This window comes from Zootoca vivipara, chromosome 4, assembly GCF_965207765.1.
Source record: "Zootoca vivipara chromosome 4, rZooViv2.hap1.1, whole genome shotgun sequence".
Lineage (NCBI taxonomy): Eukaryota > Metazoa > Chordata > Lepidosauria > Squamata > Lacertidae > Zootoca > Zootoca vivipara.
In genome coordinates, this window is record NC_142587.1 from 85,019,247 (window position 1) to 85,046,155 (window position 26,909).

The 26,909-nt window shown below is 40.4% G+C and overlaps 1 protein-coding gene across 1 annotated transcript in view; it reads right to left on the reverse strand.

Annotated features, from left to right (window-relative positions):
- Positions 1-26,909, reverse strand: part of DYNC2H1 (dynein cytoplasmic 2 heavy chain 1) — a 146,281-nt gene that overhangs the window by 76,409 nt on the left and 42,963 nt on the right. The window contains exons 41-63 of the mRNA XM_060273857.2: positions 26,555-26,684; positions 24,935-25,090; positions 23,656-23,915; positions 22,598-22,844; positions 21,448-21,599; positions 20,037-20,181; positions 19,261-19,363; positions 18,320-18,487; positions 18,078-18,208; positions 14,787-15,035; positions 13,794-13,902; positions 12,917-13,030; positions 12,438-12,580; positions 11,809-11,887; positions 9,599-9,753; positions 9,312-9,449; positions 6,035-6,148; positions 4,797-4,957; positions 4,039-4,162; positions 3,342-3,463; positions 2,332-2,418; positions 1,667-1,793; positions 684-825 (exon numbers count right to left, since the gene is read on the reverse strand). Of these exons, the coding sequence (XP_060129840.2) occupies positions 684-825; positions 1,667-1,793; positions 2,332-2,418; positions 3,342-3,463; positions 4,039-4,162; positions 4,797-4,957; positions 6,035-6,148; positions 9,312-9,449; positions 9,599-9,753; positions 11,809-11,887; positions 12,438-12,580; positions 12,917-13,030; positions 13,794-13,902; positions 14,787-15,035; positions 18,078-18,208; positions 18,320-18,487; positions 19,261-19,363; positions 20,037-20,181; positions 21,448-21,599; positions 22,598-22,844; positions 23,656-23,915; positions 24,935-25,090; positions 26,555-26,684 (3,356 nt within the window). The remainder of the gene's footprint in view (positions 1-683; positions 826-1,666; positions 1,794-2,331; positions 2,419-3,341; positions 3,464-4,038; positions 4,163-4,796; positions 4,958-6,034; positions 6,149-9,311; positions 9,450-9,598; positions 9,754-11,808; positions 11,888-12,437; positions 12,581-12,916; positions 13,031-13,793; positions 13,903-14,786; positions 15,036-18,077; positions 18,209-18,319; positions 18,488-19,260; positions 19,364-20,036; positions 20,182-21,447; positions 21,600-22,597; positions 22,845-23,655; positions 23,916-24,934; positions 25,091-26,554; positions 26,685-26,909) is intronic.

The following is a 26,909-nucleotide window of genomic DNA, read 5'->3' on the forward strand; positions in this document are numbered from 1 at the left end:
AGGAAGAAAATAAGATTATGCAAGGTGATTAAAATGATTTAGAATTTGCTAACTATAAATGTGTTAAAGAACCACAGGGAGGGGAACCCGAGGAGGTCCCATTATACCATGTGAACTGATACAGAAATTGTTGTTTTATTGTTATCTGCTTTTTTCTTTTTTTCTTGTCTTTTTTCTTTTTCCTTGTTCTAATTCTTTATATATTGTTGTTATTTTTGTGAAAATTCTAATAAAAATATTTTTTTTTAAAAAAATTGTTCAAGCTCTACAGTGGTACCTCAGTTTAAGAAGTTTGGTTTACAAACTCCACAAAACCGGAAACATTGTCTTGGTTTGAGAACTTTACCTCGGTCTAAGAACGGTGGAAGGGCACCGGCGGCGGGAGGCCTCATTAGGGACAGCACACCTCGGTTTAAGAACGGTTTTGGTTTAAGAACGGACTTCCGGAATGGATTAAGTTTGTTAACCGAGGTACCACTGTATTTGAAGAGGTTTCAGAAGTTCCCCTCCCCCTTCCCTTGATGTAGAGAGGTTACCTATGACTATGTTTAAGAAAAGGAGTTACAACTCTGCTTCCCAGTACAACACTACTGACTAATCAATGTTCAATTGCACATAATTATACCTTATAATTCTGATTGATATTTCATTTATTTTCTTATCAAAGATATAGCAAGACCTACTTTCCAGATTAGCTGATTTTGTCCATGAATCCAAACTTGCTTTTCTTTGATCTTCAGGGGCAGCAGAAAGGTAAGTAATGAATGCAGCAGACAGCTGAGCTCTCATTGGCAGTGTACTCAATTCATCTGCTATCTCTGAAACCTGAAAATAGATTTCCAACACGATATTGTATTTCTTTGTGTACTTAAGTGATTTTCTTTTACATGAGTAGAGCAGTCTTATTAAATAATAATATAGCCACACTAGTAACTTCGTCAGCCTTGAATAATTTTCAGGGTCACAAGACAGACAACATGTAGAAATGCATACTGGACCCATCACATATCTCATCCACTCCATCTTCACATGCAACGACTTCAACTTAAATGCCTGTGAAAATACTGCAGGCAAGTATAGGCTTGGCATAGTTTCTTCACTATCATGTGCTAAAGCTTTTATAGAATGAATTTTTTTTTATGTTATCTAGTGAATCTCCACTGAGCACCACTGAGCAGAGAACATCACTGAGGATTGGGAAAAGCATGATAAATAACTGCATGTGCCGAACCTGATGTTAGACAAGTTCCAAGTAATGGTAAAACGAGAGAACTGTGCTACCTTAATACTTAAGGCAATCAAACCTAGCATAGAGGTGAACCACAGCCTGTAGTGTCACAACAGAAGACAATAAATACATTGTTCATGCTGCCTGCTATTGAAGGCACCTATTGCCTTCACTATAAGAGGGGTGTGTGAAATGAAGCTATGCTTATTCAACAGTAAGGAACCTTAGATTAACTGCTAAGAAACCAAAATCAGAACTAAAACTGAAAGTAAGAGGTGAATGCCAAGAAATATGCAACAGTAAAAGAATTCCACACAATTACTCTACTGTAGAATGTCATACTGTACAGAGACATTTAAACTTTCTGAAAATAAAACACTGACTTAGGTTTGAAGAAGAAAAGGCATATTTATTTTTATTGAAGCTTTAGCAACCAACCTGTGAGTTCCATCTTTTATGCTCCCTATCAAGTTGTTTGATCAATATTTCTGCAGCTTTCACTGTCTCTTGTGCTTTAGCAACTTCTGCTTCAAGCTTAGCTGCCTCACTTGTTCTGGCCTGGAACCTGTAGACCAACTGAACTATTAAGACTTAAGGAACAAAAGAATGCGTTTCGACATAAAGCCTTTTTTAATTTCAAAATGCAAGTGATGATCACTTTTTGTAAAACATTTCAAGGCAATTTAACAATGAAAAAACATCAACAAGAACGTTCATAATAATAATTTAAGTCCAATACAGATGCAGACAGGTGGAGAAATTTCCACTTAAAAGGCCTATTGGAAAACAAAAGTCTTCAACAGGTGCTGAAAAGATAAAAAAAAATAGGACCTGTCTGGTATGTAACAGCAGAGATTTGAAGGAGTAGGTGCCCCTACACTAAAGGCCTGATTGCTACATCTTCTGGAGGAATCCTGATGGAATTGTGCCAGGAGGAGGCCCTCTTCTATAGATTGCTTTGTTTGGTTGAGATATATATTTGGTGAGATTATCTTTTAGGTATTCTTGTCCCACTCTGTACACAAGTACCAATAGATGGGACATAATTAAAAGTTCTAATCACTTAATTAAAAATGTAAAGTGTTTGGATGAAAAATACATACCTATCTCTTAATTCTGCAACCCTTTCACCAACAGAATTAACCAAATCTTCTAGCTTCTTTTTTCGATCTTCTGTTTTCCTTAGATTACTGAAATACATTAAGAATAATTGAGATCCTTACCAATCAACACACACACACACACACTTTGGGATCTGTAGCATATAGATTTAACCCTGCTGTGTGGAAATCTCTTGGGCTCCAGATGGGATATGCCTCACAGACAAAACGTAAGCAAAGAAGGAACCTTCAAGTCCTGGTTTTCTCCACCTGCATCAATCTCTACCTCAGTGGCAATACCAGGCCTGAGAGATCTCAACATGGCAGCACAGCCCCCCAGGGCAGCCAACAGGTGGGTGGTCAGAAAGATGCAGATGAGACCAAGGCCATGGGCAGGACTAGTCTCCCAAATTAATAAAGAATTAGCATAAGACTGGGCAAAGGCTTTAGGAGAAGATATCTCCCAACCAACTAGCCTCCAATCCACTTCTTCTCCCTCCCCCTCCTCCTTTCTTATCTAAGGATCTCAAACCATGCCAGATCACAATAGAGCTAATGGGCCCATGCAAGCTTACTTGAAAGTAAGTCTCAGACTGACACTTGCAGTATGCACAGAATTACAGCCTTGGCCTAATGAGATAACATATTAATCCAATTAGATATAATAGGTAACAAAATATTTTCCTAGTGCCAACAACTGTTGGTATAAGACCAAGAGTAGACAACAACCAGTGCAAAAAGCATTATCGATTCCAAACTATATTTCATAGGAATGCTGAATTTATTTTTCAGACTTGAGTCAAAGTCTTCTTCCATCAGATTAGTCCCATGCTTCCAATGTAAAACTAAACTAAACCATGCCTTGATCCCAGGTTAATGCAGCAGGAGGACTGGGGAAGAGCACTATGGCTGTGGTCTTCACTTTAGGAACCCAAACATTGGTTTCATATTACTTTCATATTACTGATGAGGAATTAAAAGCAACTGTAAGAAAAAAAAAGTGCATTACGTACGCTTCAAGGCCTGCCTGTTCAGTTTCCAGAGGTTGAATTCGTTCCAGGACATAAGAATATTGAACATTGGCTTTAACCCATGCAGCTAAGGGTGCTGCTGCAATACTGGCCCTTTTAGCGTTCTGAAATATTGAACCATACTCATATTATGCATCCATTTTAACTGTTTAAATAAACTTCTATAAATATATTTCTTCCATCCCCACACATAAAATAAGCAATACAAAATCACTGGCAATTGTACCCTGCATTAAACCAATAAAATGATTAACTATAAAGCAGCACTGTCATTTCAATGTATGAAAATAAATAAGTTTTTCCCCCTTTCCCACCATTTCTGTAACGTTGGATGATGAGTGATTCCAATATGTAATTCATTTAATCAGTATTTATTATTTCATTTTACAGTTCCTTTTTAACTAGCTCTTTACTCTGCCTTTCAATGTACTGAACCACAAAAACGTCTACAGCTTCAAACTGTATTACAATATATTTAAAAATAAATTGAAAATTGAGTAGTCAAGCATAACACTACAGAGTAATTTTATGTGTGTCTTCTGCAAAGTAAGTGTTGCTTAGTTCAATGGAATTTACTCTCAAGGAAGTGTGTATAGGATTGCAATTTGAAGTAGAAGCAGCAAATAACCAGTTGCAAAAGCACACTGTCATAAAATTGTTAAGCACACAAAGAAATTACCTTTGGATCAAAAGATCCCTTATTTTTAGCTAGAAGTTCTTCCACACTCTCACGGATTTCCTTTGGAATATTTCGAGCATCAAAGGTTGCAATATCTTCCCTCACACCTCTTTTGGCAAGAAAACTACAAAATATATTAAATGACTGAATACAAAGGCAGAAATGGGCATTTCATAACAGGTATCGCTGTGGTCTTTCTTTGGTATTCAGAATAAAATACATAATCTTTGGGAAAGATATACAACCAAGTTGTTTTTCTTAACAATAGTTCCCCCCCCCCCGGTCCCTGGATTTTATTCTTAGGAGAGGTAGGCAGGAAAGCAAGGTGTCAGAGCAGCAACAGACAGCATGACAGCACTTGCCTGGTCTCCCAATATCTAATCACTGCTGCTTCCTGGGGGGAGAGGGGGCAGGGAGGTAAGTGTGGTACAAATGCACCAGCAGAGCCAGTCTAGCACTCCTGCCAATGTGTTTGCATTGGACTGACTTTCCCACCCCCTCTGTCCCCATAATCAGCAGAAACTCAGCTGTTGGGAGGTCAGCTAAATGCCACCACCCTACAACACCATCCGCTAAGGCATCAGATTCTGCATGATCTGGATTATTCCCAGTCCTGATGACTTGGGGTTTCAGTATTTTGATTATGATTTTATTAATGTGTATTCGTTGACATCACTTGTAAGCAACCTTGGAAGGATTTCTGTCCTGAGAGGCAGACTATATATATAATGAAATAAATAAATAAAATCTTCAATTACCTCTTCATGCTGACCCATGATGTATCAAAGATGCCCATCAACCGTAAGACACCCTCTAGTATATCTCTAATTATGTCAGGTGGCATACGCAGGGAGCGGATTTCTGACAGAGATTCTGGTTTGATATTTCCTACGGCTAGCTTAGCTTCGTTAACCAGCGGCTAAAACAAGAAAAATAGGGAAATTACCAAAGTTGATTAGTTTTAACAAAAATTTAACATCACCTTTTTAATTGCAGCTACAATGTCTCAATAATCTCAAAGCTTCATTAAAAGCAGGTGGCAATAAGGGGGAAATATTAATTTAGGTCTTATGGTCACTGTTTATGAAAAATGGATGAGAGGGGATTGGGCAATAATAAGCAATACTACCTCTCCTGTCCAATTTTCCCACTGTGACCACTAACGAACCTTTCCACATTCTGCTTTGCTCCCAGCCCCACCCCTTGGTCGCCTTGCTTATTAAGTGTGTTCTTTCCGTTCCTCATTTCACTGCCAACAAACATGGCTAGTTTCTTCACTCCTTGCCAGGCGTGAAGCTGTTGGTTCATGCTGGGGCCAGAATTTGCATAGTTCCACAATATAGGTGAAGGGCCATTAAAAAGTACCTTAAAGGGAAAGAACTAGATGAGGACCAGAACACTAGAAAATAAAGAGACTGCTAAAAGAAAGCAAAGAGGAGGAGGAAGAAAATATAATGGAAAGACAAGCAAGGATCCAATGAGGAGTCATTGTTATGTGCCTTCAAGGCAGAGAACTGAGAGCCTGTCACATGACAGCAGAGACCCCCTCAAAAAGTGATGAGAAGCAACATGATACTAGCCTGAGAGAGGCTTCTTACCCCAATACTCATCTCTTCCTAAATTCCTGCCCCTCCAATCACTCCAAGTCTTGCTGCTCTGTCAGAAAGGAAATAATCCTACTCCCATTAATTTAATGGCCTATCCAGCCATGCCATGGAGATTATCTCCACAGGGACCAAAGTTAGCTTTAAGAAGCTTACATGAAAATAAATGGAGATGCTCACATACTTTTGTTTTTACTCTAGTCAACATTCAAAGCCATTATGCACTCAAGCATGTCTTTTTCAGTACTTGTCCCCTTAAAATATACATAACTCATTCTTGATTGCACATCAAGAAAATAATGGAGCACAAATAAAAGCTCCAAGAAGCTCCATTATGTTCTTTGTGTTTTATAAACCAGGATCTAAAGCCAATAAAGTTCCATTGTGATTACCTGAACCTCTCTCAGTTCATCCTCAATTATCGTTTTCCTTTCTTCGATTTTTACAACTTCTTGCGCTATTTTTTGTTTTATTTTCTCCATTTCTGATTTCTGTTCACTTGCATCCTATAAGAAAATAGGTATTATCCACAGGAGCTAACAACATGGGTCCCCCCCCCAATTTCTTGGGTTTAAATACTGCATCCCGGCTACTCCACAAGATGAGGACTTTTACCCTTTATGGTGATTTTGTACTAGTGCACAGATCAGCCTGGTGCATTGATGCAGAGGCTCACAGAATCAGATAAAAACCCTGCTTCTCCTGGCCTTAAGACTCAACCCAGCCCTTATTATAGCACAGCAGCAGTCACCCACAGTTAGGTTGCTCTCTCTCTATATATATACTAGCTGACCCGGCCACACGTTGCTGTGGTTCTTTCCTGTGATCCCCCCCACCCTGTCACGATCCATGACGTATCCTGCCCCTCCTCCCTCCACCCTGGCTCCTCCCTGTGTTTCCGTAGGATACCCTTCCCTCTGTTGTCCCTGGGGAGTGTTGGCCCCTCCCCCCTGTATCTCCATACCTTGGCCCCCACCCTTCGAAAAGGAATTGTTAGGTTCTGGGTTCTATTTCCCAGCATGCACTTTTGTCTGAACCCTCTGTTGTTCCTGGGGAGTGTTGGCCCCTACCCCCGGTATCTTCCTACATCGGCCCCCATCCTTGGAGAAGGAGCTGTCAGTTTCTGGGTTCTATTTCCCAGTATTTACTTTTGTCTGAGCCCTCTGTTGTCCCCTCCCCCCTGTATCTCCATACATTGGCCCCTGCGAACGAATCCTGAACATTTCTATATATTTAGATTAAGGATAGGGGATGATGATGTGCCCTGGGACCCAGATAACTACTTAAAGAATCCCAACCGGGGGGGGGGGGGGGGTGTCAAATAGCGAAGCCCCATAGCCTCGTAGCAACAGACAGGCCCAGACAGAAGGAGGGGGGTCATATGGGCCACTTGGGGCGGGCCTCCGAATCTAAAGGGGGCCTCGGCCAGCATATTCACAATCAGTAAAATGAGAAAAGTAACAAAAGGGTTAAAAAAGGGCCACATTATCTACCTGGCCCGGGCAAGGGGAAGGTAGGGGATTGTAAATGGGGTGGGGGGTGGCCACTGCAAAAATCTGAGGATTTAAACTGGGGAGAGAAAGTGAATGGGTTTTTTAAACAATCAGTTGTTTCTCCTAAAATAAGACATTTGTGCAATATAAGTCATACCCCGAAAATAAGACATAGTGATAGGCGCAGTTCTGGAGGGCCCCAAGGAAGAGTTAAGGCTGGACGCGTAATGAAAAATAAGACATCCCCTGAAAATAAGCTACGTCAGCCCTTGACCTATTTGGGCTCCTCCTCCCCCCACCTCCCACCCAGGGCTCCATTTGGGATAGTATTTAATGGGCTGTAGACCTGAGGCCTAGTATGTAAAATGGAGCCAAGCCCTCCTGTTTTACAGGATCTCGTGGCAGAGGCGGGGTTTGTGGGTGTGGTGTGTTGTGGCTATTCCCTGTGAATGGCCCCGTGTCCCGATCCATGATCTATTCAGTTTGTTCCCCCCCCCCCCCATGACCAGTGTGGTAGTGTTGCTAAATGGTAAAGTAAAAACCCCTTGGCATGCAGGGGCCTACATAAATCAAAGGCTGTGCTGTGGCCTGTGCCACCCCCCCCCCAAGGCAGCCCCCCAACCTCCACTTGGCAATGTTGGTTTTTTGGTGGGGGTTTTTTGGGGGGAGGGTTAGTGGTGCTAAATGGTAAAGTAAAAACCCCTTGCCATGCCCCCAAGTGTGTTGTTGTGGGTTCCCCCCCCCCGGGCCTGTCAGGGGCCTACATTAAACAAAGGCCTAATGGCCGCCTTGGGGGATTTCAAGTTGCTTGGTTGATGATGATGTCATTCGGTTTGTGGGTGTGGCTTACATTTCACAGGAAGGGAGGGGGTGGAGGAGGGTACTACGCCACGTGAGGGCGCTGTTTGACTTGGTGGAAAAGCAGGTCTGTACCTGGGCAGGTGTGCGATTTGAGGGATTTTTGCCCCCAACAACGCTCTAGGAGTGGCCTGGATCGTTGTGTCAAAATTTCAGGACGATCGGTCAAGCGGTTACGGAGAAAAGTGTCAAACGGAATTTCACGATTTTTACATTTTTATAGATATAGATATATACTGAATGATTGACTGATTGATTGAATTTACGTATATTCCTGCATTTAAGAATACTTTTTAACCCAGGAAAATCTTATCAAAAGTCGGGGGTCGTCTTATACGGAATATACAGTATATACTGCCCTATACCTGGGGGTCTCCGTGCGGTTCATAGAATAACATCAAAATATAAAACCTCATATATTTCAAGATAACAGATCTAATATTCAGAAGTCTTACAGCCCTAAAAACAATTTTATATTACTAGTAGATCCAACATGTTAAATCTTGCAATGTTGACAATGGCAAGAAATTTTGCCAACGTTTTTCTCTGCCAATGGTGGCTTCTGCAGAAATCTCTATCAGTTTCTTCTTCATGCTATTCTCTTCCTACCACATTATCTTTAATTTTATTTATTTCAAGATTTCCATGCAGACTTTTTGACAGTAGTGGACATCGAGGTGGAACAACTTCTCAACAACTTACTGGGAGGAAGAGGGCAGGCAGGCAGGTCACTGCAGTGCATACACATCTGTGAAGCCAATCTGGCACTCTTGCCAGTGTGTTTGCGCCCTTCCCACCCTTTCCCTTCCTGATAAGAGCAGTGCCTCATCTGTCGGGAGTTTAAGTGAGCAATGCCACCCCAGCACATGTCCACGGCTGTTTTTAGAAGGAAAGCACTCTCAATGCAGCTTGCATTAAACACTTGTCAAATATCCAAGAAAATTAAACCAGCAGTTAAAACACTGCAAAAAGCAGCAGAGTACTCTTATGAAATTAAAGGGAGTAATTTACAATCAACATGTTTAAAACCAGCAATATAAGCCTTTAAAAAATTCAAAACAGCACCATCATTAAAAGCAGCTCAGAATAAATGGGTTTTCGAGGCTCATTTAAAAGCCAGGACTGAAGGGGCTGCTCCCCTCTCTCCAGAGAATTCATCTTTCTGTACTAACTGCGCTCTTTTTCTCCACCTTTCTATGCCTTGTTGATTATTTCATTTAATCTTTTTGAGCACCTTTATTGGCATGCCATCAGCTGGACAGTCTCCATTCTCAACCTTCCTGTAATGCGTTTGCAACATTATGTTTATACACATTACCTGCATAGAAACAGTAATTTCTTGGAGCGCAGCATCAGCTTCACCTTGCTTCATTTTCAGCAATATACTTTGTTCTTCAGCTTTCCTGTTCAATTCATCAACAAGAGCTTTTGCTTCATTCAGCTTAGCTACTCCAGCCTAATTGACAAGTGGAGAGTGAATAAATGACATTTAGATAGTAAGAAATATACAGAAACAATACCTCCTTATTTGGACAAAAAAATCCAAGACAAACACATTGTTTTGGAAAGATAATGCAAATCCAAAGTAACCTATGTCTTATATACCTGCAAATGGCTTTGTCTTTTAATCAGCTCAGCTCTTTTGCCATTATGGATGGCACGATACATATGCAGGAAAGTCAAATATCTTCTGGGCGTAGCTCCATAGGGTTTACATGAGTCATGGATCATCAAAAATGACTTCAGGAACTCAGAATCACCTATGAAACATGTTTAGAAAATCAGCATTTATACGTAGGCAAAGAATATACAAACACAACTATAACAAAAAACCAAATTATTTGAAGTATGGCAGAAAAGGAACTGTTGTTCTCATCTACAAGGTGTTTCTCTTTCAATGATTTGAAGCTCTCAAGTGGGAATAGTTATACCTGGTGCTCAAAGGAAGAAAACACAGTAGTTTTAAGAAGTAGGTGGCTCTCCTCTTCCCTCAGGCCCCAGTTCCCTTCAAGTCAAGTTACAGAAAAATAACACAACAATCTTAAAAAGCAGAGACATTACCTTGCCGACAAAAATCAGTATAGTTAAACCTATGGTTTTCCCAGTAGTGATGTAGCTTTTGAATTATGGTGCTGGAGGAGACTCTTGAGAGTCCCATGGACTGCAAGAATATCAAACCTATCCATTCTTAAGGAAATCAGCCCTGAGTGCTCACTGGAAGGACAGATCGTGAAGCTGAGGCTCCAATATTTGGCTACCTCATGGGGTCATGAAGAGTCAGACACGACTAAATGACTAAACACCAATAGCAATGCCTTTTATTTCTTTCAAAATGTCTGTGTTTAACCTGAAAAGCCTGAGGGGTATGGGGTGGTAATGCAGTCAACAGCTTGACAAAGCAAGACAGAAAAACTTGGGCAATCCTCCTCAAAAGAACCTTGAGGGGACTCAAATAGCCTGGGTTGAATGAGGTATATTACATCCTTTATGACAGGCATGGCCAAACTTGGCCCTCCAGCTGTTTTGGGACTACAGTTCCCATCATCCCTGACCACTGGTCCTGTTAGCTAGGGATGATGGGAGTTGAAGTCCCAAGATTGCTGGTGGGCAAAGTTTGGCCATGCCTGCTCTATGTCATCAGAGCTGTTCCTCCATGTGCCTCTCATCTGCCAATCAATTGAGGAGAGTAATCCTCCCGCCCCCCCCCCCCAGTAGGCCCAGGCTTCTTTTCAACAAGCTGCTGTATAGTGTACAACATGAGCAACTATAGCCCTGCCTGAGACCTATATGGTAAATGGACATTGATAGCAAACAAATGTTAGTTCAGTTGTACCTTGGTTGACAAATACCTTTGCAGTCAAACATTTTGGCTCCTGAACGCCGCAAACCCGGGAGTGTTCCGGTTTGCGAAGGTTCTTTTGGAAGCCGAACATCCAGTGGGGCTTCAAATTGGCTGCAGGAAGCCATCTATCATCCATTTCTCCAAGGAAAGTTTGTACATGCAGAAGGGGGTATAAAGCCAAGGCTGCATTCAGCAGCACTTGGCAGAAGTGTGAGGTATTCACAGGAGTGAGAGGTATTTGCTCATTTGAAGGTATCAGGATTGAAGCAGAAAATTACAGGCTTCTTCTTCTTTGACGATCACTCGTAGCCGAGTAAGTTTGTCTTCCATGAACACAGTCTAAACAGTAAGTCCGTAAGCGACTGTGGAGGTCATTTATAGATCCACATGACCTTCCACAGTGGAAGTGGGGATGGTTAATGTTGATTAATTTCAATTGGTCAACTCTGAGTAGGATGCAACTGAATAGACTCATAGGATCTACTCTGGACACAGGCAGGAGACAAACTGAAACATAAGAGAGCTACTTCCTCAAACTATCTGTGTTTCTTGCCTTCAGACACTAGGTTGAACTAGATTCCACTTGAGGATCTTCATCATCCATGGGAGAAGAAAATGTCATCCCAGGCATTTTCTTTAAAAGGTATTACAGTAAATTTAAAGCCGCTAGTTTTAGTTTCTAGTATTACCCATCTTGACTAGAATTGTGTTTATTATTTATCTTCTGCATATACATTATTCTCTGCAGGTCACTTTTCCTACTGAAATTCTACCCAAGGTTGATAAAATCAAATTATACTAATTTTTTATGGATCATAATTTAATGTCTAAATGTCTTCAATATTTCTTGTTACTTACACAACAATGGATCATAATTTAATGTCTAAATGTCTTCAATATTTCTTGTTACTTACACAACAATTTTGAAAGTACTGTAACTCTAACTGCTTAATGGAAGAAGCAAAGATCTCACCAGAATTCTTCTTTCTGCGTTCCTTTGGTGTTTTAGTTTTTTCTTTTTCATCTGATTCAATAAACAGCATTTCAGGTATCTAAAACATGAAGTTTAAGATAAAAACAAATAGTATCACTGGATGCAAGTATCTACTTATTGCAAGTAGATATTTACCAAGGAAATATCATTGCATGAGTGCCACCCATTCCGAGCGTAAGAAAGAATCCTGGATGCTCCTAGAGTGGTTAATTCTGAGAAAATGGAGCTGAGCACAAGGAAAAGGCTTTTTTAAAGCTGGGACACTTAGAGTATTTGTGCTGTATCTCCAGGTTACACTGTTTCCACACCTTAGAAGCAGATGCAGAGATGAAAAAGTATGTGTAAGCATCTACTTTTGGGTAAAAGGATGATGAGTGAAACCAGTCTAGAACCATTTAAGATGAAGTAAAGGCTACATCTACATAGAATAGTAGTCCTCTTGCTCACTCCCTGGGTAGCCTGTCATTCACAATAACTGCTATCCCTCTATTTCAGTAATTAAATAAAATTGTGTAACTTTGAATATATGAATACAGTAGCAACAGAAATTAATCCTAGAGGGCATGAAATACACTGAATGGAACTTCAGTATTTCTCTATTTGCTTACCTTTCTCATACTGTTTTCAGACCAACTCTCCATCCAGAGGACCTGACATTTCTTATGAAGGGCAGGATTACTTTCACAATTTATTGTGAAGTTCATATTAGTAGAATCCATAATCAACACAACATGAAGGTTCTGTTGAATTCCTAAAATATACAGAGTGTATTTGTAAATCATAAATGTTGTGTTTAATACTTTACATAACATTTTTATATGATATTAGGGGCTGTGCACCTACTTGCTTTCCTTTACATCACAGACACAAGCTGGAGACAAACAAGATTTGGAACCCACCTCTGGGCTACATGGATTTTGTTTTGAAAAAGTATCCAGTAGGACATCAATTATTATGTGTTTATATCAATTTTTAGTAATAGATATTTTTTATCATATATACTTATAAAATTGCCATGTTCCTCCCCAGATTCCTTTGTAATGACTCACATACATACACAAATACATACATACTGTAATTCACTTACTGTAAGTGAAATAGTTAAAAACTGGTCCTGTAAATCCATCTTGTGATGCTTGATCTTTCAGAGGAGACAGCAGTGGCTCTAATTCTTCTATTGTATACAAGCCAGGAACCTCACCTATTTCAGGAACAGGTTTTTTGAAAAAACTAAAATTACTAAAATCATTTTCAGCATTCTATTTTGTGAACAATTAAATAAATGTTTTATTTAACTTGAAAATATTTTACTTGAAAATATTTTAATTCGAACATAAAACCAGATAGAGGAAAATACAATAGTCTTACATTTTTCTCCTTTTTTAGCTGAAATTTTACAAATTTGACTTGTACAGGAAAAGCCAATACTCTTCCATGTCACTATAAAATAAACAATTAATTTACTATTTCCTTAAGAAATCCTAACTAGCCTTTCGCTTTAGGATGCAGGCTCCTTAATTTTCTCTTATGTAAGCCACGATGATGCCAGGAAATGTCCAATTAGCCATGGTTTCCCAGCCACTGTTACCAGAAAACTATGGCAACCAGCTTCTGGAACAAGCCAAGATCTTAAATTAGAGTTCAAATTTGTTTAAGATTCTGGCTAGTTCTTAACTTAAGAGTAACCACAGTACATATTGGTTCAGGCAACAATACAAACAACAGTTAATCCACAATGGAAGCAAAAGCTTCCAAAAAATGTGAGGAGGAGGAGGAGGAAGAGAATGCAAGCCGGGGCTAGGGGGAATAGATCAATTCTTGTAACACTGAACTATTGACAAGTGATATGTCTGAAGGCCATTGTACTCTACAAGACACAACTAGAATTCAGTGCCTATTGAAATTTGCAGCCGCCATCACATCAGGCCATATTGTAGGCCACTGACCTCTTATTTTAATCTCACCTGATGATAGTAAGCTATTGATCATCTCAAGAAATGTGGACTGGACAAACTGATAGTCCTCAAGCAACAACACAACATGTTGAGCTTCAATTCCCGCAAGTTGCATCACCTGGAAAAATGGAATAGATTGTTTATGGGAAGATATAACAACCTGCCAAATCAGTAGAATTGAAACATCACTAATAAATTATCTGAAGAAGTGTGCATGCACACGAAAGCTCATACCAAAATAAAAACTTAGTTGGTCTTTAAGGTGCTACTGAAGGAATTTTTTTATTAAATTATCTGAAATATTGAAAATAAAGTTCTCAAAATAAGATCTGTTTCACACTTCAACCTAGGATTACATAATATCTACATTTTCATGGTATAAACAAATGCAGCAAGCCACATAATATTTCAACACATAAGCTATAAGCATATGATCTGAGACTAAATGCAGTGAGAGGTGCCTGGCCTCAACTATTTTACTGCAGCTTTGGGTTTATCACAAATCACCAAAGGTGTATTTGACAAGTTATAAAATAATTCAAAATATTTTAAAGAAAAAATAAGTTTATGATGTGAAGTTATTGAGACAGTTGATATATTTCTTATGATACTATCCTTCTCATATTCAGATATAAACTCCAAAATAGAACAGACAAGACTGAGGAAACAAACAAACAAAACACAAAAGTATGGGAGAGACAGATAACACTTTTGAAAGGTGAATGGTATTAATCCAGAAATCTTGTCCAAACTAAAGCAGCTAATGGATAAACAGAAGAAACTGAAAATACCTGAATTACTACTCATTTATAAATATCACTTTAAAATATTTTAAGAAGTTATATATAGCACCATCCAGTTCAGCTTGGCGCATATAAATAGCACACAGAAAAATGTTTCAACTCCGAGAGACAACAGATTGTCTAATAGTGATCTTCCTTTATTTAATTTTTTTGAGAAGCCAGCTTGAATAACATACAATATAAATATATTGCAACTTACGTGTTTCAAATCATTTTTGAACTGCTTCATTTCATAGCCTCTGGAAATTTTGGGTGTAATGAGAACAGCTCCATGCATGTGACTAACCAATGAAGTAACAGTTCGACGGCCCACTCCACTTTGGCCTGCTAACAGAAGCGACCCGCCAGGAAAACTCAGTACTCTGTCGATTCTAGACACATAATCAAGGACTTCTGGGAACAGCAATATTTCTATTTCGTGGTTGTCACGCCCATAGTGAATAATGCCCTAAAGAGAAAGAAGTAATAAGTAAACAAATGTAAATGCAACCATTAAATATAATGATATTGCAACAGCAGAGACATAATACTGGTTTGTTCCTATGTGACCTACTGAGTCTTGAGATATTCTAGCCAAAATGGAGAATTATAAAAATCCACTTTTATTCTAGAGGATAGAAGTTGCTTAATTCATTCTTCATAGGCTTCTCACCTCAATTTGTACTAAGGAAAAAAATGTTTGTACAGTTGGAAAGTTTGGGTAAGTGATGAGATCTGGTGGCCGCCTGCTGTGAAAATATCTTGCCAGCTCTCCAAATGGAGTCTATGTTATTGTTATAATACCAAAGTCATGTCTAGATCTCCCAGAACAGGAATAGAAGAACAGGTGATTCATTGATTCACGCATGTTCATCACTCAATAAGTAGCTAGAAGATATGAAACCACTAACACAGATGAAACATCACCATTAGTAGCATGTTAAAGGTAAAGGTAAAGGGACCCCTCACCATTAGGTCCAGTTGTGACTGACTCTGGGGTTGTGGCGCTCATCTCACGTTATTGGCCGAGGAAGCCTGCGTACAGCTTCCAGGCCATGTGGCTAGCATGACAAAGCAGCTTCTGGCGAACCAGAGCAGCACACAGAAACGCCATTTACCTTCCCGCCAAAGCAGTACCTATTTATCTACTTGCACTTCAACATGCTTTCGAACTGCTAGGTGGGCAGGAGCTGGGGCCGAGCAACAGGAGCTCACCCCGTTGCGGGGATTCGAACCGCCGACCTTCTGATCGGCAAGCCCTAGACTCTGTGGTTTAACCCACAGCGCCACCTGCGTCCCAATAGCATGTTACATCACCTCAAATGGGACCATTAGTCTTATCTGAAAGGTGCTTCTGAGTGGGCATTTGGACACCACCAAGCAGGTTGTGTTCCACCAGTTTCTTAAAGGCAGGGAAAGATTCACACTCTTCAGGAAACTTTTGGTCAACCCTCTCTTGGCTAGGACACCTAATAGTGTGGTATATTATTCACATATAGCAGCAGCAAATTTACCACAATAAGGCTACTTTCTGGACAGTCCAGTTTCCAAGCATGCGCCCAGCCATAGTCATCAGCATCAGCTATAGAACACCTCACTTGGTGGTGTTCTAGTGGCCAATGAGAAAATCCATTCAGATATGACCAACAATCCCTTCTCTGGTGAGTACTAGGATACCATAAAGTGGGTTGTTCTACAGTTGACCCTGATGACTGTGGGTGGGAATGAGCTGCTCTTTTAAAAAGTTTAGAGCCTCAGAGAGGACAGCAGAAAGGATAAACGAAGGCGAAGCCAACCCCCCCGGTAGATAAAACAATGAGATAAATCAATTTGAAATTAATCCTTAACAGTTAATTAGGACTGGGGAGGAAAGAATCAACTGATCAATTCATTTTAGGAAGGGAATCAAGCAATTCAGTTGATTAAATAATTTTGTTGATTAAAGAATGAGGTTGCTAAATGACAACAGACAATGATTAATCTTCACACAGATGCCGAGGAGAATCAGGCCAAAAAAACCCCAGAAAAAATACATTCACCACTAACCCTGACAGTACTGAAACACAAAGAAATAACTGGTCACTCTGAGAACTCGCCAACATTCATAAAATTAAACTTGTCTAACTGAAAATAAAAACCTGGAGAGCAGAAAGTGAATATGTATACATCTGCTTGAAGTAAGGCAGGAAAATGAACACACACTCCAAGGGAGGTATGACCAAGAGCTTCCTGTAGAGTTTGAATGTTTTTCTGCATTCAAATAACTGGAGGAACACAATCCGCTTGGTGTGGTCCCAGTGCCTTTTTCAGTGAATTCACATATTCAGCTGTGAGTCAGCGAATTTTAAAATGATCAATGGGCAGTCATGTGATATTTACAATGATCTCTAATGGCTTATTCACACATACAAGTCACTACTGGATCGATGGAGTCAGCATATGATAAACATGTATGCTTTAATAAGCAGTTATACACATTTAGCAGCCATGTTGTAAGCCGCCTTGAGCATTGTTTCAACTATGGAAAGGCAGCATGCAAATAAAATGATGATGATAAAATGATGATGAGCCACGATAAAGGGTTAAAACAGGGGTCCCCAAACTACGGCCCCCCAATTGGCCTCCCAATCCGGCCCGCGACGCCCCCGCCGCCCGCTGCCGCCGCCCGCTCTTACAGCGCGCGGCGCGGCGGCGATCTTCTAAATCGGCAAAAATCCTTTGTGCGCATGCGTATGGGCCTCTCCCGACCCAGAAGAGGTCATTTCCGATGCACTTCCGGGTCGGGGGAGGCCCATACGCATGCGCACAAGCGATTTTTGGCGATTTTTTTCCGACCGTGTGCGCATGCGCACGGGCGCGCACTCCCCCGCCCTCCAGCCCTCTGCGTGCGCACTCCCCTGCCCTCCGGCCCGAAGTTCGGTAAGTCTGGGGACCCCTGGGTTAAAAGCTTAGAAACTTGATCCTATGCATATTTACATAGAAGTAAGTCCTACAAGTAAGTTTATGAGGGACAACCTTAGCTGTATAAGATGCTGCCTTCAGGGCCGTCTTAAGTGTATCTGGCGCCCTGGTGCCGTCGTTCGAAGATCCCTCCGGCGCCCCCCCCCCGCCCCGGTTCCCAGCACGTGAGCAGGCGGGCGCAGCGCGGCTGCCGCGGACACAGCCATGTAGTGCCCCCCTGGCGGCCCGGCACCCTGCACCACCCAGCCTTGCCTTAGAGCCGGCCCTGGCTGCCTTTAGCAATTGTTTATAGAATAAGCAGCACTGTGTGTTTTTACAGCAGTTGGGGGACTCTTCAGAGCAAATTTTGGGGTAGTGAGGGTGCTACAAAAAGGAAGAGAGAAGGGGAAGTCCCATTGAATGAGGGAAAGTCTGTTTGTACAAGTTAGTATTCAGTCCCATATGAATTTCTTATATATATATATATATATATAGAGAGAGAGAGAGAGAGAGAGAGAGAGAGAGAGAGAGAGAGAGAGAGAGAGAGAGAGAGAGATCTGTTTTTATATACCTTTTTGATGACATCTTTTAGGTCTGCTGAGTTAAGTTTGCCAAGTGGCCTTCCATGGGATGGCAATGTTTGTCCTGGGGCCATAGTGGTTCCTAGTTCATGACGAGCTCCCCATGTTACATAGAAGCTATCTGCAAAAATATAATGAAAGTGGGGTCATATTATATTTTATATAAATTTAATTTTAATGCAATAAATATTGGAAACATGAAAACAAAACTAACAATTTTATTTTTTTTTACCTGCCATGTTGTCCAAAATATCTGAACCCCAATCTCCTTGAAAAACTTTCATCAAAATATTATCAAATACATGAAGTTCCTTGGATCCAACAATTTTGTCACGAAAGAGACGGCGGGCTTCATAAGCAACAATTTCCAAAACAGTATCTGCCGTGTTTGTTGATTTCCCTATGAAGTATAAATTAATAATATACATTATAGAGTTCAACTTTTGAAATTCTATATTTCAACAGAAAGTCAAAATTAAAGCAGCAATATAGGTTACATACCAGAATGAGACCATCAAGAAGCAAAGGGGGGAATAAAAATCAAGAATGAAAATGAAGGCTTCAAAACTATTCTAATTTCAAAAGTACATGGTAAAATAAGGCTCTTCATAAGTAATAAACAAAAACAATACAATGGCACTTAGTAGGAATTTTCATTTAAGTCATTGGCAGGATAGCTGTCTAAGTATAGTTTCTCCACATCTTAGCAGCAAGTAAGACAGCAAAATGGTTTGACAAATCAATTTTTCTGCCAGGGCTATTTGCCCCAGCTCACTGTACCAAGAATTCAATGTTAAAAGTTCTGCAGTTTTCCGTATTTTGGTTATCACCCTGCAATAAATGAACAACGTAAATACTATTGGTTCCTTAGATACTAATTTCTCATTTTGCTCCTCTCAAATGGTTAAAAGAGCTACTTCTGGTGTGGCATATAGTTTGATGTGTAATGTTTGCCATTTCTGCAAATAGCAGATTCCAAAACTTGGATACAACGGGACAAGGCCATCACATTGCATTTATTATCTTTGCCAGACATACTGACAGTAGTATTCAACCTGAAGCAGCGTATGCACCAGAACAGTCTGCAGAGATTAAGAAGCAGCTTGGCAACTTCAACTCCAGCAAAAACTTAACTAGGTGCTTAGTCATAGAGAGTAAGTCAGAGCTACTCACCTCCTGTTAAATCATATCTGAACAATCCTAGAACCCACTGAGTAAGAATGCATGGTGTGAATAGGTAGTGGCTGTGGTCATCTACTGTGAATTTTGCTCGAACCTGGAAATATAAATGATGTCAAAACTACCTTTTTTACTACAAGACTACCACTTGTTTTCAACAATATATTGCAGTAATTATCCCCAGAATAAATGTATATACATTTACATGCCTAGAAGCACAATCCATAAGTTTACGTCCTACAAAATTCAACAGGACTTGCTCTGAAGTACCAGTAAGTGTGCACAGGACTATAGAATTGTTTCATTAGTGAATAGACAAAATAATGGTATTCAGCATATAACTTAATCTCAGGGTCGAGGGTTTGAGCCCCACATTGAGCAAAAGATTGCTACATTGCTGGGGGTTGGCCTATATGACCCTCATGGTCCCTTCCAACTCTATGATTCTATGAATCTTGTTTCCAGGTGTATTGTACGCAGTGCAGCTGCATTGCTCTAAAAGACACTGCATTCAAATATTCACCATTATAAATACGACTACAAAGTTTAAAATCATTAAAACTTGGATACAGGAGAATCTGGTATACATACAGAAACAGTTTGTAAAGCACAGAGGAAACATAGAATGGGAGACACAATTGAACAGATTCATTTGCGCCACTAGGTATTTTGCTATTTCACCAGGGTGTAGACACTCTTAATACAGGAGACATAAATTCTACACCAAAGTTTATACTGTTTCATTAGAATCCAAATTAAATCATTTGTACCTGCTCATATACTTGAACCATAGATCCTGCCAACTGGTGGATTTTCGCCAAAGATCCCCAAGCAGGATGTTTCTTTAGGTTCTTGTGTAGGACAGGTTCTAAATATGCACTATAAATTGTTTGCAGCTGATCTCTTTCTGGATAACTAGAAAATGGAATTATATCAAACTTTCAGAGTTATTTTAAATCAATTTGTATTGTTTACTTAGAATTATTACTATCCGTATGAGCTGAACAGACCAAAAATGAAATGCAGTTTGGCTTATTTGAAGATCTTCATCCAAGACTGTTGCCAGTAAGTGGTTCAAAATGTTAATTTATAAGATCATTACATACAGTGACCATTTTGCACAAGGGTTCTATAACTGGACCCAGTGTACATCGGTGGAGTGCATATAAACCTGCCCTGCCCCTATTATGCCCTCTTCTGGGACCAAAAGGACCTGTACATCTGCGGTCTCACGTCAATTGGATATGTACAAAATGGTTGCCGCCTGTACTTTTTTTTATCTAGTAACCACAAGATGAGTCAGATCCAGACTGCATTAGCTATGCTTTCAATTAGATTAATGTGGGACTACCTTAATATATTAATATTAATAAACAATGGTGTTTCTGTGTGCTGCTCTGGTTCGCCAGAAGCGGCTTTCTAATGGTGGCCACATGACCTGGAAGCTGTACACCGGCTCCCTTGGCCAATAACACGAGATGAGCGCCGCAACCCCAGAGTCGGTCACGACTGGACCTAATGGTCAGGGGTCCCTTTACCTTTACCTTAATATGGATGATATCCAAGTTTAAGATCAGATGACTTTAAGATAATGGGAGAGAAAAACAAAGAGTTCTTACTAATGAGTTTATTCAACCATCATGGCAAAAGACAAGGAATGCAGTCTGCCCCCCCCCCTTAATAGTGTTGCTCCTCCTGCCTCCCTTCCTACCAACAGCACTTCCCCTTACAATGGCCACCAGGGGCTAATTGTCTCTCAGTCCTTTGCTCTTGCACCCTCAATAAACGCTAAGTTCTGGGAGAAGGTTGGTCAGAAATACTCTCCAGTGATAATGTGTCAGCTGGCTGCTCTGTCTCCCCCCCCCTTCTCCCAACACCTCTCAACTCTCCTGTTCACTTGTCTCTGAGCTGTGACCTTCCTCAAACCACTGCTGTAATTCAATACTGCCCTCTTCTCCTTTGAAAGCTCCAGGAGAAGGGGGGGGGGGGCGCGACCTCCACCATTCCTCCTCAATCTCTCCACCTTCAGTCCAGGCCCTGACAATAAGCATACTACTTTTCTGAGGATAATGTATGTTAAGCTATGATTTAGAGAATGTAGATGTGCAGAGGAATAAAAAGAGTTCATAAATTCAAAGTCAGTCTAATATATGAAATATGAATTATTAAGAAGATACTTACTCAATTGCACACAAACGGACAATAGAAGTAAACCTGGATGTAAGTTTATGCTTTCCCAGTGTTCCCCCAGCAGACATGGAAGCCACAATTTGGATGTTTTCTAACCCTACCCATTCAAGATTTTCATCGTAAAATCCCTGATACGTCAGCACCTTGGGATAAGATAAAATTTACAGAACAGACACATACAATAAGCAGATTTTTTAAAAAATATTCGTAAAAGGCTTTTTTAAAGACTATGCAAATAGCAGTAGCTATAACTTTATGTGGTCTAATAAAGGGAAGGTTAACTCTATGCTAAATGTATATATGCATACATTTCTTCAATGAGAAATGCTGAATTATGTAAACAAAATCTACTAAGGAAAGCACACAGATTTCCTTAATTCATTAATTCTGAATGTATGAAATTTCTACAGTATAAGAAGGTACACATGAGGTGGGTAACGCTCAAAATGCAAGGCACTGTGGGGAGAACTAGTCACTGGGAAATGAGGGAAGACATGATCTTATAAGTTGGGAATGCTACAGCAAGCCCACTGTTAGCTGAAGAGACTGCCCAAATCACTACTGATGCTGTGAGCCCCATGGAGATATCTAAACAGGGCTGATCAGAGCAAGAAGAAGAATGAGTTGATAGTGTAGAACTGTATCCTGGACAGGAGCCCAGCAACCTGGGAGGCACTGATCTAGAGGCTGGGAAGGGACCAAGTGGGTTGCCAGGAGAGTCCCGCCTCAGTGTTATCGGATGCCCCAATTGCCATAGTCGAGCTACCTGATGATACCTTGCCTACTCTTATTAAGCTGCAAGATTTATTCTGTACCCATGTTTGATGTGCTGCATAATTTCCTATTTGGGGAAAGGACTAATGTCAGAATTACGACCTGAGACGGTAATGAATGAATAGCTAGCCATGCAGCTCACCCTTCTGAACAAAAAGTCTTCTACTGACAGGAAAATAAATGTATTCAGAGAAACATGCTTTAAAAAAATACACAAGGATTTTCAAGAAAAAACACATTATACCAGATATTATAGTGCAATTTTGTGAAAACATCAAATGTGACTCAAAGCAGGACAGGAAGAAAGTGTGAAGTTCCTTCCTATACTAGAATTCTGAAAGCAACATTTAAACCAAATTCTATTCACCTGCTGCAGGAAAGCCACAAGTGTGCTTGTTCCCCATTTATCTGGTTTGGGCAAATTGATATCCTTTAAGTATAAAACCAGTCGTTCACAATCCTTTGGCCTGTATACACGCCCAGTATTGGTGCTGATCACCAAGCATGTCTGGCTTAATTTTTGAAGCAGATGCCGAGATGTAGTCTGTGCGCTGCAGTGAACTGTAGCAATTTGAGTGGACCGAAGCTGGGAAAAGGCATAACGAAGTAGCATTCTGGAGGGGGGAAATGAAAAGATGCAAATACAGCACACTGGGGGGGGGGGGACATCTAAAGTCTGCCTTAGCCATGTGAAATGAACATGCAACAACTAGAAAGCAAAACATTAACCTTGGGCAAGTACATGGTTTTTACATGAGTATTCATTACAGCACAGCTTAGTAACTAAACTTTAAAATTGCTCTCATCCTTCAGGCTTATTTGAATTTTCAGTTATTTGAGAGGTTGATTGTTCTTGCACAGCACTTCATTTGGAAGCTTCTCCCTCATTTTGCTAGCTCACAATTAATCCAAATCCCACCCATAACTCACCCTCAAGTCAAAGCTCCAACCACTTTGGACTATCTCTAGCTCAGCTAGAGCTGGTTCCTTAAATGTTCGGATAAGCTCTAGACTTGCAGAAGCAACATATAGCCTAGGACCTGGGAATAGTTGCCCAGGCGCTAGATTGGTATGCATTCAGAGCCATAGAAATGACTGTAGGTGTTCTCTTTGACAATAAATTCTTAACTATCTGCCATGTGCATTCCTTTGGCTGAGGAGCACCCCTGGCACCATGCGACAGCCTGACATGCATGGAAAACCCACAGCAACCTGCTTATTATATTTTAGGAATATTCTAAGCAATGGAGCACAGGCAGTAGTCATAGTATAAAGAAACAGAAGGGGGAAATTCACATGCCTGGAGTAACAGAACAGATCCATCAGGGAACATTTGATTTTCAGGTAATACTGCCATCAACATCATTTTAAGTATTAGTAGTGCTGCACTGATATCACAGTTAGTATGAAAATGAAAATACATACCCTTTTCCACATCCTTCAGGCCCAACAAGAAGAAAGGGCTGCTTACTATGAAAGCCTAGCCAAGGTTTAAAGTAATCCAAGCCTCTTTGCATATCAGGCGTTTGAATGACTGGAAGAGTCTGGACATTGCTGAAATCATCAGCAGTCAGGTTTTCAGGCTTTTTCAATTGGTATGACATCAGGCGTTCAGTATCTGGATCATAATAGGTGTCCAATGGTTTGTTGGGATTCGGTGGAGACTCACGTGCCCAAGAAAAAACCTTTCAAGAATTATATTAAAACATTTATAATGCACTCCTAAAAATACCAAACGCAATTGTTATAAAACACACCCTTCACAAACGCATCTATTTATTTCACCAGATTTTATTCAACGCTTGATTGAAATAAAACCTCAAAGTGAATAAAACAACAAAATTATTTAAAGAAATAATTAAAGTCAGTAAGCCAGAAACCGGATCGAAACGTTATGTCAACATTCTATATGTCTGGATATAGAAACCTGGATACAGAAAATAGCTGTATCCTCTTTTCATCTAGAAAATCATCTCCCAAGTTTGAATGTGTCAGTTCATGCTTAAAACATGAAAAGCATGTTCCCTTCTAATGATTCTACAGAGTTAGATCTTGATTGTCAGCCACATTTTAGTCCTATTGGAATCAATGGGACTAAAGCATGACTTAGACTGGATCCAAAACACCGACTTTTCATTCTCCACCACATGAAACACAGGTTTCTGCTACTCAGGTTATTATTTCATTATTATTTATTAGACTTATTAGTCTCCTTTCTTCTTTTTCTTTTAACAAAACTCAATGTGACTTTCAACAACAAGTATTCACAGGGATGTGGCAAAATGGCTTCACCGCTGTTCAACCTCTCTACATAACTTCTCTTGCTTCTGTCTGAGAGCCAACAATAAAAAAGCTTAGCTTCAAAAAAGTGTGCTATTTTTTTGTATTGAGACATGCAAAACTTGTACAATGCTTTATCTTCTTATGCTATCTAGAAATCACTGTACATTTTCCCTCATCACATTGTTTGTTATGCAAGGAAATTTGTTGCACTTCACATCTGGTTTAGACTATTAGGTTTTGTTTTTGGTGGTGGTGGTGGTGGGTTTTTTTACAACTGAGTGCCAATATCAGTTCTTGGCTATTTTTCTTCTTCTTGAGCTATATTTTTAATCTCAAACTCTCTCTCTCTCTCCCTCTCTTCCCCTCCCTGCCTACCCTGAAACTGCTAATGATATGAATAATTTGGTCTTCTTAATAATACCTCTTTTGTAAATTCCTGCCGTGATTTCATGTTGAGATTTCCGCCCAATCCTCTTATCAGGCTGATTATAAATTGTCCACGTTCAGTGCACTCATGAAGATGAGACAAACCATTCATTACTGTTCCAACCAAACTTGTTTCTACTACATAGTCATTCTGTAAAAGAGAGCATGCAGTAAGCAACCTGTAAACTCGTTTGCAACAGCCGGACCAAGTCTTAGTGCAAGAGTCCTATTTAAGTAGGGAGGCAAATATTAACAGAAACTTGAGGGTGGCCAAGACAGCACTCAAAAGTACATATGCAATCTCAAAACATCAGTCTTAAAAAAGCTAGATGTCTGGTAGAACATCTGTCTTAAGAAGCAACACATAGGTTCTATCTACTATCTTGAAACATTTGCTCTGGTTAAGTACACAGTGTTAATCCTCATAGGCTCCACAATCATAGAATCGTAGAGTTGGAAGAGACCACAAGGGCCATCCAGTCCAACCCCCTGCCAAGCAGGAAACACCATCAAAGCATTCTTGACATATGGCTGTCAAGCCTCTGCTTAAAGACCTCCAAGGAAGGAGACTCCACCACACTCCTTGGCAGCAAATTCCACTGCCGAACAGCTCTTACTGTCAGGAAGTTCTTCCTAATGTTTAGGTGGAATCTTCTTTCTTGAAGTTTGAATCCATTGCTCCGTGTCCGCTTCTCTGGAGTAGCAGAAAACAACCTTTCTCCCTCCTCTATATGGCATCCTTTCATATATTTGAACATGGCTATCATATCACCCCTTAACCTTCTCTTCTCCAGGCTAAACATGCCCAGCTCCCTAAGCCGTTCCTCATAAGGCATCGTTTCCAGGCCTTTGACCATTTTGGTTGCCCTCCTCTGGACACGTTCCAGCTTGTCAGTATCCTTCTTGAACTGTGGTGCCCAGAACTGGACACAGTACTCCAGGTGAGGTCTGACCAGAGTAGAATACAGTGGTACTATTACTTCCCTAGATCTAGATGCTATACTCCTATTGATGCAGCCCAGAATTGCATTGGCTTTTTTAGCTGCTGCATCACACTGCTGACTCAGCAGAGCAATGGATAAATGATGAGCAAGAAGGAAAGATAGGATGGGACTGACTTACTCCCTCCTTCTGCCTCTCCACTCTCTCACACCTCAAATGTGTTCTGACCTCAGGGATACCAGATGCTTCTTGGCCCATGAGACCAGGGCTGTCCCCTCAGAATGGAGAGACCCGATCTGATATCCCCTTGCCTGTTGAAGCTTTGGTCACAGTGTTGTCCATGCAGATGAGTAAAATAGAATACATGTACAGAGAGACATGTGCGTACTGGTCCAAGCAAGGAAGGAAATGAAATTGGAGTTCAGCAGAAGGAGAGGCTTTAAACAAGAAAATGCTAATATCATTTCCTGCCTTTGAAACAGGAGGAGGAATTAGAACCCACTTAAACACCTCTGACACTCAACTTAGAACTTGTCTATTTAAAATATTTATATACAGTGCTTTTTTCTTTAAAAAAAACGTTTAGGGGACTCTCATTATTGTACTCATATTGAAATACTGCCCCTCAATGAGGCCAAACTTAGATACTGTTTATATATATATTGTCACTCACCTGTTTTAGAACCCAATTTAGAGCTTTCTCAAAATAATCCCCAATCCAGTTTTCAAGATTTTGTCTGCATTCTTCAGACTGGTTTCTTAGCCAGGATTTTATCAGTGAATTAAGATCAGTATCTTCATCACTAGAATGGGATATACCTCAGATTAAAGCAAGAATATATGTTGCCATAAACCAATACATAAACAAGTATAGGAAGAGCACATGCAGCCTCCTTGCCAAGCCTACAAACAGGGGCGAATGAAGGCTAACCAACACCTGGGGTGGGGCAAACCGCCGGCTGCGTACGTGTTGCAGCTGCGTACGTGTTGCGCTGCTACAACGCATGCGTGGCGTTGCTATATAGGGC